Source organism: Syngnathus acus, chromosome 4 (genome assembly GCF_901709675.1).
Source record: "Syngnathus acus chromosome 4, fSynAcu1.2, whole genome shotgun sequence".
Classification (NCBI taxonomy): Eukaryota; Metazoa; Chordata; class Actinopteri; order Syngnathiformes; family Syngnathidae; genus Syngnathus; species Syngnathus acus.
In genome coordinates, this window is record NC_051090.1 from 11,984,678 (window position 1) to 12,004,434 (window position 19,757).

Below are 19,757 nucleotides of genomic sequence, written 5' to 3' on the forward strand. Positions count from 1 at the left end.
TGAAGAAAACACTAACAGTGTTAAAAATGTGTAAAAAAAAAAAAAAAAAGAACATGCCCCCTTCACATTTCTGACTGCCCCCTCTTATGTGCATTCCTAGAACCGGCCCTGGTTTAGACTACAAGGTCACACAGGCTAGGCAGTCGCCCCCTTGCTGGAGGGCGGCCCAGAGTAGTATAAGAATAGGAACCTTGGAGGTTTCTCTGCAATCTCGCAGGGAAGGCTCCACAGCTGTGTATCAATCTTTCTGGCATACATTAAATAGTTAAACTGAGAAGGCTGCCGCCGGGTAATTACTGTTAGCATAGCATTAAAGATAAAGAACTGGGACAATTTCTGACAGAACGTTCAACCAATGGATAGTCATTTACTGAATAGAATAAGAGAAGTTGAATTAAGATGTGTCTAACGAAATTACATCATGAAGATGTGGGCGCTCATGCAGCCTTAAGTGACAGCTCGAGCGCCCAATGGCGAGGCTCAGATTGGCCCTAGTCTTCTCGGGGGCGTGCCCAGTAGATTACAGCCGCCGCAGATCACATCACAACACGTCACAAGCCATCAGAACCATTTGGACCATCGACTCTTGTTGCCGGATCCCCTTCTAAAACTGGAACCCGGTCGGACTCGTTTCTGGGGCTGCGACGGCCGCGATCATGGTTCGAACGGAACAAGCGTTCGAGTATTTATAAACCCGATGGAGGCCGAGCAGGTTTCGGATTCAGGTGTCGGACTGGAGTAAAAAACAAACAAACAAAAAAACACGAAGAGGGAAAAAAGGTCGTGTCTGTTGTACGTTTTGGGTCTTAAACGGAGCAGGAGGCGGAATTAAAGACCCACTATTCACTCCCTCTAATCCGGTTCTGAGCCATTTGGATTTGGGAGGGCGCGCGTGATCGGAGCCAGACGCAGCGTCAAGATGCCGACGTCCCGGCCCGGTTCAGAAGCAGTGCCAGCGGACTTCTGGGTGGACGGCTCGCGCAGGGACGGGACGGTGGAGGAGTTCTACATACTCGGCTCCGAATTGGGCAGGTCAGTCCGGACGGACGCACGCGCACGACACCAATGAAGCGTTGTTTCGAATGGGGGGGGGGGGGGTGCTTTCGGGTTCACAGGGCAAACTGTCAATGACTAAATACGTTTTGTCGTGATTATTTTTATTGTTACAAACGTGGTCTGGTCACGTGATCATGATTCTTGGCAGTTAAAGTTGAGCTCAACAGTCCTGAAGGAAGAACAAATTGACGTTGCATTGCTGTCACGGCAACAGGGAGCAGAGCATAATGGCTAATCATGGAGTTGAGTTTGTGTTTTTTTGCACTAAAGTGTGACATCACCCAGCGGCAAACACACAAATGTGTTCGTGTGCCGTCGTGAGGCCTGTTAGCAGGTGTGCTGTTGCCATGGAGAACAGGCAGGCCTGTATGGACATGATCTTCTTCCGCCATCTGGCACACATACTTACATACAAAACACACACGACACAAAAAGTGCACCCACACACCCGCAGGCACTTGCAGGATGTGTTGCGTTGTGTTTTCAGAGGCGCCACATCTGTGGTGTATCGCTGTGAAGAGAAAGAGAAGAAGAAGTCGTACGCCATCAAAGTTCTCAAGAAGACGGTTAGTGATCTCACGACGACGACGTCGTCACCTCAGCTTACCAACGAGCCCAGCCCGCCGGCTAACTTGCGCGACTTTGCTCGTTTTCCTGAGCCGCAGATCGACAAGAAGATCGTCCGCACGGAGATCGGTGTCCTGCTGCGTCTTTCGCACCCCAACATCGTAAGTGTGGCGTCGCTTCCCGCCACCGCATCACGGGTCCGTCCGATGACTATGATCTTTTGTCTGTTTGCTCTTTACTCCTCAGATCCAGCTGAAGGAGATCTTCGAGACGGACACGGACATCGCTCTGATTCTGGAGCTGGTGACGGGAGGCGAGCTTTTTGACAGGTGACCTAGCTGACATTTGCCGTGACGCGTCACTCCAGGTGTCCCCGACGAGCGTCGCGACACGTTACGCGGCAGATCGTGACGCGCAGCGTAATTGGTCACACGGTGCGTGGCGTGACGTTTCACCTGCCCACACGTGACTTTTGCCTTTCAGGATTGTGGAGCGCGGCTACTACAGCGAGCGAGACGCTGCCCACGTCATCAAACAGATCCTGGAGGCCGTGGCGGTAGGCTGTTCGCGTTGCATTTTCTGTCTTAAAGTATCAAAGTAAAAGATATCAAGTCTTAAGGTATCAAAGTCCAATACTTACAATGGAGGAGCTCATGAAAACAAACATACAAACATATCAGCAAATACATCTGAAAACAAACAGAATCCAAAGAATCAACATTGACATGGTTTCTGAGTTGTCCGCTGATGCAAACGTGAGGAGGAAGGAAGCTTCAACTTGTCTGTTTCCACCTCCCAATCTTGATTTCATCATTAACCTAGCTACAGTATCAACGTCCATCATCCAACCTCCATCACCTCTCCCGCCCTTAACTCTGCGGATTTGAAAACTCCCGGTGCGTGATTGCAAAATGATTCGGCATCTGCAACTTTGTGGACTCGAGAGGTGACCAGAAAACGGCCTGATTTGCACTAGGTTAGGCTAGCCTAGCCGATGGCGCACGAGCCGCCTGCATCGGCCGGCCGTTGTCTTTCATCTGTTGCTTTAGCGCTGTTAGCGTTTAGCTTCCAGCTCGCACGCTGTCGTGCCATCGCATAGCGTCTTCTTATGTAACATCCAGCTGCTCTACAGATTAACACGATCACATGGGATTAAAAGCGCATGCGTGCACGTGGGCCATAGATGACCTCGATCCCGCGTGTTGCAATGAGCGCGAGTCGACGTCCTTCTCCGGTAGGGCGCCTTGTTAGCATTGGCGTCGCGTCGCCAACTGTCTTGCCAATACAAATGTTTCGAATGAATTTTCAAAGATGAAAACAAAGACAATCTTAATTAGTGTGCAGGCGATGGCCTTCACACTTATGTTATTCTACAGTGTAGATCGGACAGGATCTCCAGGGGTGTCAAACTAATTTTTGTCGCGGGCCGCATCATAGTTTCCTTCGGGGGGCCATTACGACCGTCAACAAACTGATTAATAACTAAGTTTGAAACCGGACACTAGTAAAAACTGCTCAAATATTTTTAAAAGATCAATGGTAGCAAAAATTATTAGCTATATCTGTATTTTTCGAAAGTGAAGACAATTTGCAACTATTGACTGATGAAGTTGATGCAAAATTTGTCTTCGGGGACCACATAAAATGATGTGGCGGGCCGTATCTGGCCCCCGGGCCTTGACTTTGACACCTATGTTTTACACCAGCCAAATACGGGCCGCGGGCCACATCCAGCCCACGCGGCCGTTTAATCCGGCCCGCCAAACCTGAATAAATTGTATTATTAAACTTTTTTTTTGGTCATTTTCCCTGCAATCACTATGTTTCCCCAATAGATGGGGAAGGGCCCGCCTGCGAATTTACTCCCGGAAGGCGTGTCAGAAAGCTCGTGCACACTCACAAGTGTACGTACTAAGTAGTATCCGCGCTCGATTTCCATCATTGCCGAATTTCGAGTGTGGGCTGTGACGTCAGCATTCTCGTAATTCGCGCGTTGAGCTTACAGATACAGTTTTACGCTAATGCCACCCACAAACCTTCCCCTGGAATCCTTCCATTAAAATAAGTGGCCCGAGGAAAAGAAAGGTGGACACTGAGTGCCGAGTGTTTAATAAAAAAAGAGTGGACAATTTGGCTCGACCTACGTGTGTGAGCAGATCAAAGTCAAAGTCAGCTTTATTGTCAATCCCTTCATGTGTCAAGACACACAAAGAAACCGAAATTCCGTTTCCTCTATCCCACGGTGAAGAGACACAGTACACGATAGACATACAAGTAGACGACACAAAATAAAAACAAGAAGGCACAAACAATAAATAATAAATAAAAAATAATAAATAAATAATATGAGCGATGAATAAATAATAAACAAATAACCCAATAAATAAGAGGAGCAAAACTGAGCCAGTGTGCATACAGCAGACAGTAAGCATAGCGCAAAGAACAGGACGCTACGCAGAAAGGGGGAGCGAGTTCAGGATCCTAACAGCCTGGAGTATGAAGCTGTTGGAGAGTCTGGTGGTGCGGGAGCGCAGGCTCCTGTACCTCCTCCCAGAGGGCAGAAGATCAAACAAAGAGTGAGCGGGGTGACTCACATCACTCACAATCGCGGTCGCCTTGCGGGTGAGATGGGAGGTGTAAATGTCCTTCAAGGAGGGGAGAGAAGCACCAATAGTCTTACCAGCCGTGTTCACTATGCGCTGCAGGGCCTTCAAGTTGTAGTCAGTGCAGCTGCCACCCCAAACAGCAATACAGCTGGAGAGGACGCTCTCAATGGTGCCGCGGTAAAATGTAGTCATGACGGTCGGAGGAGCGCCCGCTCGCCTGAGTTTCCGAAGGAAGTACAGGCGGCGCTGGGCCTTCTTCGCCAGTGATGCGGTGTTGGTGGACCAGGAGAGATCCTCACTGATGTGCACCCCCAGGAACCTGGCGCTGCTCACTCTCTCCACCACAGCACCGTCGATGGTCAGCGGCAGGTGTCGGGTGTGACCCTTCCGGAAGTCAACAACAATCTCCTTGGTCTTGTCGACGTTCAGCAGGAGGTTGTTGTCCCTGCACCACGTGGTCAGAAGGTCAACCTCCAGCCTGTATTGAGTCTCGTCTCCCTTGGTGATGAGACCCACCAGAGTCGTGTCGTCAGCAAACTTCACTATGCGGTTGTCGCTGTAGGTGGCAGCGCAGTCATGCGTCAGGAGGGTGAAGAGCAGCGGACTGAGCACGCAGCCTTGGGGGGCCCCTGTGCTCAGCGTGATGCTGGCGGAGATTTTGTCGCCAACACGTACCACCTGCGGCCTCTGACAGAGGAAGTCCAGTAGCCAGTTGCAGAGGCAGGTACTGAGGCCCAGCTTGTCAAGTTTGCTGATGAGACGACGTGGCACAATGGTGTTGAAGGCAGAACACACCATTGTTCAGCCACATGAACATCAACAAAACCCGTCACAGATCTAGGTTAACGGACCGACACCTCGGCTCTATCCTAAGACTTACCACAACAAATTTTACTCCAGACCATGATGCACTAGCAAAAACGGGAGACCAACAATACTATTGATTTCTTTATTACTTTATTTAGATGTATTCTTTCACTAATTCTTCAGGATGATGTATTTGGTCAGAATGTTTGCCGTTTGATGTGATTTCTCCTCATTAGATAAACATATTTCATAAATCTGGCCTGCAAGCGCTGAAGTGATGGAAACTATTATTCATAATAACAGTGTTGTATTTAATGAGAATCACTGATAGTAGTTTTTTGGTGAAATATTTTTTTAATGCTATTAATAAATGCATTTGTTTTCAAAAAGCTTTTTTTGAATATCCATGCTTTACTACCTACTAAAAGTACAAACCTTTTATGCAATGACCTTTACATGTCATTTCTTTTACTTCACACAAACACTACATCCATCTGCTCCTGGTTCGGCCCCCCGGTCAAAATCTAGAACCAAATCCGGCCCGCCGCTCGAAAAGTTTCCCCACCCCTGTTCTACACCATTCGCTATATTATTGTGTGAAGGCGAAGGCCAAGTTAAAAAAATTCACGATTAAAATTTGCGCAGAATTTCACAAAAATTCATTTTTCACTTCTAATTTCTACATTTTTCAACCGATTCAACAGATTCCAACTTGAAATGTTCATCTTTTGCCTACCAATTCCAAAACTTGCCACTTACCAAAAAGTCAACGTTTTAAATTTTGAAATTCACGCAAAATTTCATTTTTCACTTTTAATTTCTACATTTTTCAACCGATTCAACCCATTCCAACCTTAAACTGTTCGTCTTTTGCCTACCTATTCCAGAACTTTCCACTCACCAAAAATTCCACACATTCAAAAAGTCAACATTTTAAATTTTGAAATTCACGCAAAATTTCATTTTTCCCTTCTAATTTCTACCTTTTTCAGCAGATTCAACGCGTCCCAAATTTAAACTGTTCATCTTTTGCCTACCTATTCCAGAACGTCCCACAATTCAGGGGTGTTTTCACTTTTCTCTTTCAAAAAATTCAGAGTTGTACCAAAATTTACAAATTTATCTGCCATATTTTATCTAACTTTTACAATCTTTGACTGATTCAACCCGTTTCAACTTTTGTAGTCCAAACTGAACCTTTCAAACCCGTAGTTTTCCTTTCGTTCCAAATTTCAAAACGTTTTGGCACATTTGTTTTTTAAAATTCCCATTCATCCTCTATGGGGCATTGAACATTTGCTCTAACTTCTAATTCTTTTGTCTGATTCAACCCATTTCAACTTTAGAATTCCAAATTGAACCTTTCTAACCCGCAGTTTTTGTTTCGTTCCAAATTTCAACGTTTTATGGCGCATTTCTTTTCTAAATTCCCATTCATGTCATCGTTTTAGCGATTGATTTGACCCACATGCAGAAAAACCAAGTTAGACGTCCAGAATGAGTGAGGAGTGTTTATTGGAGGAGCTGCGGCGGAGGTAGAGCGGGATGATCGGAGCCAGGAGTACGGAGCGGGGCAGCAGTGGCGGAGCGTGAGGAGTTCAGCCAGAACGGGGTGGATCTTGGCGGTGATCGGTGGAGGTAATCTACAAGCAGGATGCACAAGACTTGGTCAGAGAATTCAACGTGGCTGTGGCGGGGATCTTACTGTGAACCAGAGGATCTGAAGAACTTGGCGTCGAAGAGCAAGGCGAGAACTATGAGCGAGGAGCTAGAGGCACAACCATGGAGAAGATCACACTGAAGGGACACTTAGGCGACGAGCAGTTGACAGCATGCTCCTTAAGAGCGCTCCTTCAACGAGCCTGATGGGTCGCACCTGGGCCCTCTGCACTCTGCCACTCTGCTCACAGTTGCTCCCTGTGGACAAAAGAAGTATGCCACCCCGGACCCTGACACCACCCCCCCCTCAACGGCCGCCCCCCGGCGGCCCAGAAGAGGAAGATGGGAGTGACGACCAGTAGTCTGAGATGAGGGTAGGGTCGCAGATGTAGGAGCGGGGTACCCACGACCGGTCCTCGGGACCGTAGCCCTCCCAGTCGACGAGGTACTGCCACCCACGGCCCCGCCGACGGGCGTCCACGATCCGTCGGACCGGGTAGACCGGGTCACCATCAAGATCCCGGGCAGGAGGCGCGGGCTCGGCCGGGGGAAGAAGCACACTGGACTCGACCGGCTTAATCTGTGAGACGTGGAAGGTGGGATGGACTCGGAGGCTCGGAGGAAGACGGAGACGGACTGCCGAGGGACTAATCACTGCCAGGATCTCATATGGCCCGATGAAGCGGGGGGGCAGTTTCCGGGACACGGACTTGAGGGGGGACATCTCGAGAGGAAAGCCAGACCTTCTGACCTGGGGAATAAAGTGGGGCAGGCGTGCGTCGTCGGTCGGCATACTTGCGGTTCTGTTCGATGGACCGGTGTAGGGCCTTGACGACGTTGGACCAAACGTTCTTGCAGCGCCGTATATGGTGGCGAACAGACGTGACCGCGATCTCCTTCTCGTCGGCTGGGAACAGCGGCGGTTGATAACCTAACGAAATCCCGAACGGGGAGAGTCCCGTGGCAGAGGAGACATGAGAATTGTGGGCATACATTACCCAGGGGAGAAACGTGTTCCACTCGGACGGGTTATCGGAGCAGAGACATCGGAGTGCAGCCTCGAGCTCCTGGTTCAAGCGCTCAGTCTGTCCGTTCGTCTGGGGATGGCAGCCCGATGTCAAGGAGATCTTCGCATCAAGGGCTGAACAGAACTGTTTCCACACCTGGGATATGAACTGGGACCTCGATCGGACAGGATCTCCTGCGGGATACCATGGAGAGGGAATACGTGTTTAACGAGAAGCTGAGCTGTCTGGAACGCAGAGGGGAGTTTTCTGAGCGGTACAAGATGACAGGACTTGGAGAAACGGTCGACGATGGTGAGGATGGTGGTCATTCCCTGTGAGACGGGCAGGCCTGTCACAAAATCTAATGCAATATAGGACCAGTGGCGGTTGGGTATGGCGAGAGGCTGTAGAAGACAAGTCTATGGGATGACTTGTTGCGAGCACAGATGGGACAGGCGAGAACGTATTCCCTGACATCCTTGTGGACGGATGGCCACCAGAAGCGTCTGGTGATCAACACGATGGTGCGGCTGGTCGCGGGATGGGCTGAGAATTTGGCCGAATGAAACCAGTTAATTAGGCGAGAACGGACTGAGGAAGGGACGTAGGTCTTCCCCCGTGGCCCCGTGCCTGGATCGGGTTCCCGTAGCTGAGCCTGAGCAACGAGCCCCTCGATATCCCAGGAGAGGGAGCCTATGGTGCAACTGGGGGGAAGGATGGGAGCTGGTTCCTCCACTGACTCGCCGGGAGCGAATTGGTGGGACAAGGCGTCTGGCTTCGTGTTCTGGGAGCCTGGGCGATAAGAAATGGACAAATTAAAACGAGAGAAAAACAAGGACCAGCGAGACTGTCGAGGATTCAGGCGTTTGGCGGACTGTAGATATGACAGATTCTTGTGGTCGGTCCAGACCAGGATGGGTTGCTCAGTGCCCTCCAGCCAGTGACGCCACTCCCCAAGCGCCAACTTAATGGCCAAAGGTTCCCGGTCACCGACATCATAATTCCTCTCTGCGGGTGACAGACGTCGGGAGAAAAAGGCACAGGGGTGAAGCTTCCCATCAGAGTCCGAGCGCTGCGACAAGATAGCCCCTACTCCAGTGTCGGAAGCGTCGACCTCCAGGGTAAATTGTTTGCAGGGATCTGGATGAATCAGGATTGGTGCCTGTGAGAACTTCTCCTATAAAGTGATGAACACGGCGTTGGCTTCTTGAGTCCAGGTGAATGTTGTCTTGGTAGAGGTCAAGGCTGCAAGGGGAGCAGCTGTCTGTAGTTGCGGATGAATCGGCGGTAAAAGTTGGCAAACCCGAGGAAGCGTTGGACCTGGTTGCAGTTCTCAGGAACAGGCCAGTCCAGGACGGCCTTGATCTTGTCGGGGTCAGGCCGAACTTGACCTCCCTCGAGAATAAATCCCAAGAATGTGACGGAATGTTTGTGGAACTCGCACTTCTTGGCCTTGACAAATAAGCGATTCTCTAGAAGATGCTGCAGCACCAGGCGGACATGATGGCGATGTTCGGGGAGGTTCCGTGAATAGATGAGGATGTCATCAAGGTAGACAAAGACGAATATGTTGAGGAAGTCCCGAAGGACATTGTTGACTAACGCCTGGAAGACTGCGGGGGCGTTGCAAAGTCCAAAAGGCATGACAAGGTACTCGAAGTGGCCTAGCGGGGTCTTGAAAGCGGTCTTCCACTCATCTCCCTGGCGGATCCTGACCACATGATATGCATTACGGAGGTCGAGCTTGGTGAAGATGATGGACTCCTGGACTGGTTCAAATGCTGATGAGAGGAGAGGAAGAGGATACCTGTTTTTGACAGTGATGAGGTTGAGGCCACGGTAGTCAATGCAAGGGCGGAGAGTCTTATCCTTCTTGCCCACAAAGAAGAAACCTGCCCCCAGGGGTGAGGAGGACTGGCGAATGATGCCAGCGGCCAGTGATTCGTTGATGTAAGTCTCCATAGCTTGTCTCTCGGTGCGTGAGATATTGTAGAGTCTACTGGACGGTAGTGGAGCTCCGGGAAGAAGCTCTATGGCGCAATCATAGGGGCGATGTGGTGGTAAAGATGAAGCCTTGCTCTTGTTAAAAACCTGTCTTAGGTCATGGTATTCACTGGGTACTTGTGAAAGATCGATCGGTCCAGGTTCCTCGGGTGCTACTAGGGGCGGGCGAGATGGCACGGCAGACTGAAGACAAGAGGACAAGCACGTCGTGGACCAGGACTCGATATGGCATTCTGACCAGTTGATCTGAGGGTTGTGTCTCTGGCGCCAGGGGAAACCAAGAACAAGGGCTGATTGTCTTACGGGGAAAACATAAAATAATAATAATAATAATAATTCATTCAATTTATATAGCGCTTTTCAGTAACCCAAAGTCGCTTTTACATGGAACAAAAAAGAGTGGAGGGGGGGGGGGGGGAGACAATAGGTTATAGTTAACAAGACATCGGTCAGCAGTGCGAAGGAGATGGATGGAGGAGCAGGAGGGGCGGGAGCGGAGGTTGTTGAGGTTGCCAGTACGGGAGGTGGGGGTGACGGGGGGTTGGCAGTCCAAAAAGAGGAGATGGATGAGCCATCGGGGAAATGCTGGTCAGATGTAGCGGCGACGGCGAAGGATCCCAGCCTCGTGTGGAAGCAGCAGTGGACCAGGTGGTGATGCCGGTCGACCTCGACTGCACCCGCTCGAACGGCAGGCCCCAACGCACCACGGCGGCACATAGCAGAGCCACAGTTGGCGAGCCCACAGGGAGTGGAGCCCGTCCCCCAAGGACGCCGGACGGAAGGCCAGAGAGCCGGGCCAGAACTGCCGACGAGTCCACAGCAGGCGGCCACAGGTTCCGAGTCGGGAGGCAGGAGGTTCCGGTGGTGGTTTTGGCCAGTTGGCTGTTGGCTAGCTGGCTAACGTAGTTGGTAGTCCGAGGGAGAGGAAACAGATAGGTGAGAGCGGAGCTGCGGGGATGCGAGGTGGACGAAAGACAACACGAGAAAAATAAAAGAGACGGGTGCACTGAAAACGGGAAAACGAAAAACAAATAACGGACACGGTCCGGGACAGAAGCGGCAGTCAACAAATCTGACGCCAGCGTGCTCTAACCCGGAAGACAACAGACGGTGGGGGAGGAGGTGCTTCAGCATTAGGCGGATTATCACATGACCTTGAAAAGGAAATGATTTCACGATGGTTGCCAGAGATGATTAGCTCCACGGGTTTGGTGCGTTGGGTTATGCTAGAGAGCCCTCTCCCATCCAGGGCAGAGACAGCGAGAGGCATAGGGAGAGGCTCCGTCTCGACTTTGGCTCGGGAGACATAATACCTGGTCGATCAAGTTTCTCTCGCACCCCGAGTCGACCAGCGCGGATAGCTTGTAGTGATGGTTGTGCACAGACATCATGGCGGGTAGAAAGAAGCGAGGAGACTTAACACTTGTCGGCTGGTCCGGCGGTCCTTCCCTCAAGACCGTCGGACCTGCTCTTTTGGCCGAACTGGACAGTAGGCAATGAAATGATCCGGGGTGCCGCAGTACAGACACTGTCGGGACTTGCGGCGCTGCTGCAGCTCCTCCGGCGAGAGTCGGGCCCGGCCAATCTGCATGGCCTCGGGTTCTGGAGAGGACTGGCTAGGCGATCGCCTGGGCGGACTGGGCCTGGTTAAAAAAGACTGTGATCTCTCCTCCGTCCGCTCCCACCGGGAGCTTTTCCGTGTCTCCCTAATTCGATTGTCCAACCTAATGGCCAGGGAAATCAGGTCGTCCAAAGTCCCTGGTTCTTCCAGGACTGCCAGTTCGTCCTTTAAGGACTCATTTAAGGCTTGAAAAAAAAACATTTTCAAGGCTACAGGGCCCCACCCGGACGCAGCTGCTAACGTACGAAACTCAATAGAGAAATCTGACACGGTGCTGTTCTCTTGCCTAAGCCCCCACAACCGGCGAGACACACCGGTCTGATCGGTCTCGGTCAAAAACGTCTGCTTAAATTCCTTTAAAAACTCATCGTAAGAACAGCCAAAATGCCTGCAGTTAGAAAATCGGGTTCTGCCCATCTCAGCGCCTTGCCCGTGAGGAGTCCCAAAATAAACGAGATCTTAGCTCCGTCGTGGGAAAAAGACTGGGGAGACTGATTAATAACTAGCGAACACTGCAGGAGGAAACCTCCGCAATTACCACCTTCTCCGGAGAACTTCTCCGGGTGAGGGGAACGAACCTCGCCAAAGTGCAGACTCGGCGGCGATACTGAGGAGCTCGAGGCGCCTGCTGGCAGCAAGGGGGTTTCTCTGACCTGGGTGTTTTGAAGCAATCTGGTCATTTGTTCCAGCTGATCGTTGGTTTGCTGCTGCTGCTCCAGGAGGGCTTGGAGAGTGGACTCGTGGGATTGGAGTTGGTATTGCTGTTCTGCGAGGGCGCGTCTGAGTGGCTCTGCTGGGTCTGATTGGCTTGAGTGTTCTGTCATCGTTTTAGCGATTGATTTGACCCACATGCAGAAAAACCAACTCAGACGTCCAGAATGAGTGAGGAGTGTTTATTGGAGGAGCTGCGGTGGATGTAGAGTGGGATGATCGGAGCCAGGAGCATGGAGCGGGGCAGCAGTGGCGGATCGTGAGGTGTTCAGCCAGAACGGGGTGGATCTTGGCGGTGATCGGTGGAGGTAATCTACAAGCAGGATGCACAAGACTTGGTCAGAGAATTCAACGTGGCTGTGGCGGGGATCTTACTGCGAACCAGAGGATCTGAAGAACTTGGCGTCGAAGAGCAAGGCGAGAACTATGAGCGAGGAGCTAGAGGCACAACCGTGGAGAAGATCACACTGAAGGGACACTTAGGCGACGAGCAGTTGACAGCATGCTCCTTAAGAGCTCTCCTTTAACGAGCCTGATGAGTCGCACCTGGGCCCTCTGCACTCTGCCACTCTGCTCACAGTTACTCCCTGTGGACAAAAGAAGTATGCCACCCCGGACCCTGACAATTCATTCTCTATGGCAGGGGTCACCAACTCCGGTCCTCAAGGGCGCCAATCCAGCCTGTTTTAGATGTATCCCCCCTGCAACACACCTGATTCAAATAATCAGGATCGCTATCAGCCTTAATAGAGCTTGCTGATGAGCTGATCATTTGAATCAGGTGTGTTGTTGCAGGGCTGCACCTAAAACAGGCTGGATTGGCGCCCTTGAGGACCGGAGTTGGTGACCCCTGCTCTATGGGGTATTCAACATTTGCTCTAACTTCTAAATTTTTCAACCGATTCAACACATTCCAACTTTAAACTGTTCATCTTTTGCCTACCTATTCCACAACTTCCCACTTACCGAAAATTCAAAATTTTCAATTTTGAAATTTGCGTCAAATTTGACAAAATTTAGTTTTTCCCATCTAATTTCAACCCGTTCCAACTTTCAACTGTGCATCTTATGCTTACCTATTCCACAACTTCCGACTTATGAAAAATCTTCAACTTTAAAATTCACCCTAAATTTTACAAAATGTTGTTTTTCCCTTCTTATTCCTACATTTGACCGATTCAACCCGTTCCAACTTTAATCAGAATCGCCTTCATTGTTGCTGTACACAGTACATCAGAATTTGAGACATCATTAATTATCATCCTGTAGCATTCTCCGAATATTTATTCAGCTTCTTCGCTTTCACACGCAATTTCTCCAGAAATTGCAAATTCTAGTTGGATGTATCCTTGCTTTTTTCAATGTAAAAAGTATTTTGTGAATGAAACACTTGTTTTTGTTAGATTTTTTTCTTTGTCTTCAATGTTGTTGTCATGCCTTTTTGATCATGAATAATAACTGCTGTTTCCGTGTGTCAGTACCTGCATGAGAATGGCGTGGTGCATCGCGACCTCAAACCGGAGAACTTGCTCTATGCCGACCTCTCGCTCCACGCGCCGCTCAAGATCGGTGAGTGCCGCCTTTGGCGTCACCGTGACGAGCGCACACTCTGCATCAACCGTGCGTGCTGCCGTTATCTTTCAGCGGACTTTGGTCTTTCCAAAATAATCGATGAGAGGGTGACCATGAAGACTGTGTGCGGCACGCCCGGATACTGTGGTGACTGCGCCTCCGCGACGTGCCTCCTCACCTTCAGACGGACGAGGGGAAGACCATGCTGTGCCGTGTCGTGGCCGCCTCACCCTTTTCTCGCTTTGTTTGTCTTTTGAGCTCCTGAGATTCTTCGAGGAAACGCTTACGGACCAGAAGTGGACATGTGGTCAGTAGGCGTCATCCTCTACATCCTGTGAGTTACGCACATGCGCTGCGCCAGGCACGAGTGGCAACAGGGCGCTGACCTGTGTGGGGGCGGTCGCAGGCTGTGCGGGTTCGAGCCCTTCTTCGACGCACGAGGGGACCAGTACATGTACACGCGCATTCTCAACTGCGACTACGAGTTTGTCTCCCCTTGGTGGGACGACGTCTCGCTCAACGCCAAGGACCTGGTGGGAGGCCGCCGCCGCCGATCCGACCGTCTCTCAGTTCATCTGGTCGTCCATTTGCTAAGAGTAAAGCCAATGTCGCGCGCAGGTGAGCAAGCTGATTGTGTTGGACCCGGGCAAGCGCCTGAGCGTGCACCAGGCCCTGCAGCACCCGTGGGTACTGGGCAAGGCGGCGCGCTTCTCACACATGGACACGGCGCACAGGAAGCTGCAAGAGTTCAACGCCAGACGCAAGCTGAAGGTGAGCCGGTCCAAAACGCAGCGAGTCGCATCAGAGGACGTCACATGACATCGTTGCCCGTAGCTCGACTGGTCGGTGTCATGAGACGCTGTCGCGCCGCTCAAGCGACCGTCTCATACATCACGTTACATGGTGAGTTGGCCACGGCCCAGTCACGCGTGGCCTCACGTGACATCTTGCGACTCCCGTGTGTCAAGTGACGGTTGCGTGACCGTAAAGCACTGGTGTCAAACTCAAGGCCCGGGGGCCAGATATGGCCCACAGCATCATTTTCTGTGGCCCATGAAGACAAATTGTGCATTTAATTTATGTCATACTAAAATTGCAAATTGTCTTAACTTTTAAAAATCATCTTTTTAAAATATTTGAAAAGTTTCCACTAGTCTGATTTTGAAAAAAAAAATTGTCAGTTTGTTTTGTAGCTTATACTGTATATAATATGAGGTGTTCATTTATTTGGGTTGACAGTCGTAATGGCCCTTCGAGGGAAACTGTGACTAGAATGCGGCCCGCGCCAAAAATGAGTTTGACACCCCTGTGCTACAGCATATGGCGTAATGCGCCCGTCATGTGACTGTAACGCGGCAGGCGGCCATGAAGGCGGTGGTGGCGACCGGTAGGATGCACGAGTCGTCTCGCCGCCGCACCGACAGCTGCGAGATTCCCGCCACGCAGAGCAGTGTGGGGCAGGACCCGTCCCTCGAGTCGGCCACCCCCGACCCCAAAAAGGCCGCGCTCTCGGAGAAACAAAGGGAACAAAGTAGCCCTGTCCTTTCTCGCAAGCAGGACGCCGCGCCCGCCCCGACTAGGCCGCCGCTCCGGGCCGACGCCCAGCGGCAGGCCAGATCGGCGGTGGCCCCGCCCAGGCCGCCCAAGAAGAGCTACTCGGCGGGCCAAACAGCCACCGGGAACCGGGCCGAGCCCCCTGGCCCTGACAGCCTCAGCAACGGCTTAACGGCAGGGGTGGAGCCCGATGCAAAGACCGACCACGGCCAATGAACTCTTTCCAGAGACGCTAACGGTGCGGAATGGTGTTAGCTTGTGAATATTGACAAATAATTCCAAACTGACTTTTACTGACAAGTGCATGAAACCCTGCGGCTCGCATGCCAGCTAATATGCTAAGGTCTGAAATGTGAAGTTGTCAATCTGTTTACACTCTCTCTGTTTTTCAAGTAAAGCTAAGATGACTTTTTTAATAACTAAGATATTTTATGCTTGAAAGATTCTTGTTCTCATGCATTAGCAAGGTTGCACGTTTACGCCGACTACCTTTTTTTGCTCGTGTTTGCGCCACCTAGGAAACACCCTCATGTTAGCTTAGCTCGGCATCAACGGCAACAGGAGCGTTCCAACCGGAAGTCCACAATTGAGCAATGCTCCGTTTGTGTCGTCACGTTCAAATAAAACCGAGATGTGTGCCTGCATCACTTGGTGATGACTTCCACCTTTGTCATTGATTTAGCTTAACAGTCCATGTGTAAGCTAAGCTATGTGAATGGCGGAGATGTTCAGATGACAGCTTCCTGTTTGCTTTTGGGTGGGCGGGGCTTAGAATAATTAGTGTCCTTGTGTTTGTCGTGTTGATGCAGACAGAAAATGACATCATCAGACCTCAGTAAAGTTTCGTCACTCCAAGTGTTGAATTGTCTTTTTATTGCAATTCAAATGTATTTCTGCCGCCAAGCCCCGAAAAGTCTCCAAGAGCTTCACGTTTTTTTTTGACAAACGCTGGCAAGCCATGCAGCGCTTACTAGTCTACAACACACGTGACAGAATCAATAATGACTAACGCTTACAGCGTAGTGTGCGTATTGGGCGCGCTGCCACTGAGTACATGTATTATGTTTGAGCCAGTAGAACAAAAATCCTGGACGATTTTGAAATCCCCCCAGACATTTTTTTCGGTCTCAAAAGTAGGACATGTACGGGAAAAAGAGGACGTCTGGTCACCCTATATTATTGTAACCAGATTTAGACGCATCTATAATTGGTCTTTGCATTGACCAGTGGTTCTTAACCTTGTTGGAGGTACCGAACCCCACCAGTTTCATACGCGCATTCACCGAACCCCTCTTTAGTGAAATATGTGTTTTTTATTTTCAAATTCAAGACATGGATTATTTTTACTGTTTCACAAAATGAGCCGTGCATGAACATCACCTTGTTCAAAGAACAAAACCAACACAGTCCATGAACTCGCAACAAATTACATACCTGCAAATCAGTGTGGCTTCTGCTGTTGCCTTTGTGAGACCAGTTCAGACATGCGTCATCATGAATTTACACGATAAATCAGGTGTGTATGGACCTCCGCAGTGGAGGCTCTGCCGAACCCCTGAAACCGACTCACCGAACCCCTAGGGTTTGATCGAACTCAGGTTAAGAACCACTGGCATAGACCAAATATAGATGACAAAATTAAATCCATCATTTTTTTATTCGTTTTTTTATTTATTTATTTAATTAATTATTTTGTGTTGAAAGATATTTGAGAACATTGGAATGTTTTATCAGCGCTTTTCTAGTCAGTCAGTCAGTCAATATGTGGTTAATTCAGTCGTCTGTATCTGCTGTAGGATCATTCTTATTCTTTTATTTATTTAATTATTACAGATTGATTTATTTTTCTATTCATTTTTTATATTTATTTATTTAATTCATTATTTTGTGTTAAAAATAAAAATATTTGAGAACATTGGAATGTTTTATCAGCGCTTTTCTTGTGGAAATCCTGATGCTGCCCAGCCTCACCCAGACTCTGCCTGCAGCGGCCCCCAGGTAAATTGAGTTTGAGACCACTGCTTTATAGTGTCCGTAAGGAAGAGAAGAGAAGGGAGGGGGAAGGAAGGTCCTTATATACGTATGTTCTGTTATCACCTGAATGTTCTGTTACCTGCTGAATGTTTTGTGTCTATGTGTCATGGAAATCAACTGAGCTGTGTCCATGCTCTCTGCCTATGTGTAAGTTACAAAGCTCTGTGTGCTGTGTCTGTGCTCTGATTGAGCAACTATGTTTGTATAAACTATATAATATGTACACATTGCTGTTGCTCTCTCTTCAGTCCCCCTTTTAACCATGACAGAGGTCAACCAAAAGGCAAGGACAAACTAACAAGGGGTGTCATGAACACCGTCAACCAGGTGAGTGTCGGGTGTGTCATCCGGAACATCAACAGGAACGGGAATATTAGATCATCTGATAGGCGGGAGGTCGGTCTAAATTGTGTATTTCAATAGCAGAAGGTGTGGTAGAATCGTGTACCATTTGGAGGGGAGTTCGTAATTCGAGCCACATTAGTGGAGAAATGATAAAGAGCGCAAAAGCACAAATTCCTAAAATAAGGCGAGTAAGCAATGGACAGGTGAGGATTGCAATAGGCAAAAACCATCATTAAAAACCTTAGACAATGTTAGTAATAAACTGCGGGGAGGAGGGGGTCTTGCCCCATTTCTCCTGTTCAACTTGAATGTTTGAGTGAAAAACCATCGATATGGTCAGAAAGTCCAATATGGGGGAGGGGGGCGGCTTTGAAAGCTCCTTTATGTGTCGAGTAGACCAGGTCCAGGAAGCTGTCACCACGTGTCGGAAAATTAACATGCTGGTGAAGCCTCGGAAAAACAGACTTTAGGTTAGCATGATTAAAATCCCCAGCGAAGATGGTGAAACCGTCAGGGTGCGCCGTCTGTTGTTCACTGACAGCCTGGTACAGTTCACTAAGAGCCGCGATCCTGTCACCTTCAATGTTGGAAGGCGGGATGTATACCGCGACTAGCAGAATCGCAGTAAATTCCCTTGGCAGGTAAAAAGGACGGCACTTAATGATCACAAACTCTGCCAGTGGCGAGCAGTGCTTGCATACAACTACAGAGTCCCGGCAGCATTCGTCACGGATGTAGACACTGAAGGAATCGGGTCAAAAGACACGAAACCCGCCTAGCCACAATAACAGATACGCTCACATCTCTTTGGATAAAGTATATAAGCAGACAAGTATATTCATGGAGTCAACCAATAAAGCAGACATAACTAGACATTCTTTGATATAAGATAATAACAGAGGTTGCTACAACTTCACGATTCAATATGTATTTCTGTGCACTGCAAAATAAATGTCTTTTGATATGTTGCTTAAATAGCTTAATGACCCTTAAGGAACTGTGTAATGCATGCCTGATGTTTTCTCTCTAAATCATGGACACGGCCAGAGTCGTCTTGACCGTTCAGTACTTGATTATATCTTGTGTTTTGACTAAACGTCATATGTCGCCTAAATGTGAGACGCCAGCTTTTCGATTACTACTGAACGCTCTGCACAGAGGGAAATGTTTTGCCTAACAAAGAATAGATATGGTGGGAAGTATGATTAAACTAAGAATATAATGATGTGAGCAAAGACATGGAATATCAAAAGAACTAACTTTGCATAGTCAGGGAACAGTAATAGATTAATGATGTGACAGCCAAAAGCTCACATAATTCCGTACAAAATGACAAAATTGAAAGAATGACGAATGGATGAGGTGCGACAGTGTAGGAATGGAGCAGAATGTTTACAGGAAGGTCACTTGGAGATAAAACCAGCTGGTGCCATAAGGAGACAGCCAAGGACTCGGCCAAAGATGATCCCCAAGGCCGAAAGACAGGATGGAAGATGGCAGCCCCCACACACACACCGAATCGTCCATAACCAGCACCCACTCCCATGGAATCAAACTCTACTGCGAACTCGCCCCACCCCAACGACTCATCACCCATCAAACGCGCCCCACACCAACTGAATATAAGCTGACCAAAGAACCTTGAACGTTGCCTTTTCTGAATGGAGACTTTCTGCTCTTGAAAGGCCCAGCGCTGTATTGTACTTTCCTGAAAACAGAGCTTTCTTAACAAGAATTATGATTGAACTCAACCAACCTGTGTAAGTCTAATTTCTGCTTCAGTGTCTTTGCATTTTCCTAAATCTGAAGAAATTAAACGAGCACGCAGTGAGTGAATTGGATAACAGGTGATTGGCAATGGCTTTTGCCGTGAGGCGCAGATAGCGCTCCCTAAATTGTGGACCAAATCCAACAACACATATTCCCCCCCCTCGCGATTTTTCCCTTTTTACAATGGCCCGGTCCGCTCGATAGCACGCTAGCCGCTCCAGATGCACAGCAGAGTCCGGAATGTTGACAGTCAACCAAGTCTCAGTAAACACGAGCACACAGCAGTTACTCACTGTCCGGTTCGTAGATCTCAGCAGGCGAATGTAATCCATTTAGTTGTCCAGCGATCGAACATTCGCCAGAAGAATGGAAGGCACGGCCGGGCGAGTCGGGTTGGCTGCCAGCCTGGCCCGGACGCCTCCGCGCTTGCCCCTCTTCTGCCTC

General features: G+C 49.4%; 2 protein-coding genes across 11 annotated transcripts in view; both read left to right on the forward strand.

The window, feature by feature from the left end:
• The window catches only part of LOC119121644, a 44,679-nt gene that overhangs the window by 5,990 nt on the left and 18,932 nt on the right, over window positions 1-19,757 (forward strand). The gene's annotated exons all lie outside the window — the stretch shown is intronic.
• On the forward strand, window positions 131-16,024 carry si:ch73-60h1.1 (calcium/calmodulin-dependent protein kinase type IV). 4 transcript variants are annotated; one of them, XM_037249449.1, is made up of 12 exons: window positions 131-780; window positions 869-1,032; window positions 1,544-1,622; window positions 1,722-1,784; window positions 1,870-1,952; window positions 2,107-2,179; window positions 13,517-13,607; window positions 13,683-13,757; window positions 13,869-13,944; window positions 14,017-14,143; window positions 14,229-14,381; window positions 14,970-16,024. In XM_037249449.1, the coding sequence occupies exons 2-12, from the start codon at window positions 920-922 to the stop codon at window positions 15,378-15,380; spliced, it is 1,344 nt and encodes a 447-aa protein (XP_037105344.1). In that variant the 5' UTR covers window positions 131-780; window positions 869-919; the 3' UTR covers window positions 15,381-16,024. The 4 variants fall into 4 exon arrangements, with proteins under 4 accessions (XP_037105344.1, XP_037105343.1, XP_037105345.1 ...); XM_037249450.1 differs by adding an exon at window positions 14,445-14,513 and having other exon boundaries at window positions 132-1,032; window positions 14,970-15,048; XM_037249448.1 differs by having other exon boundaries at window positions 131-1,032.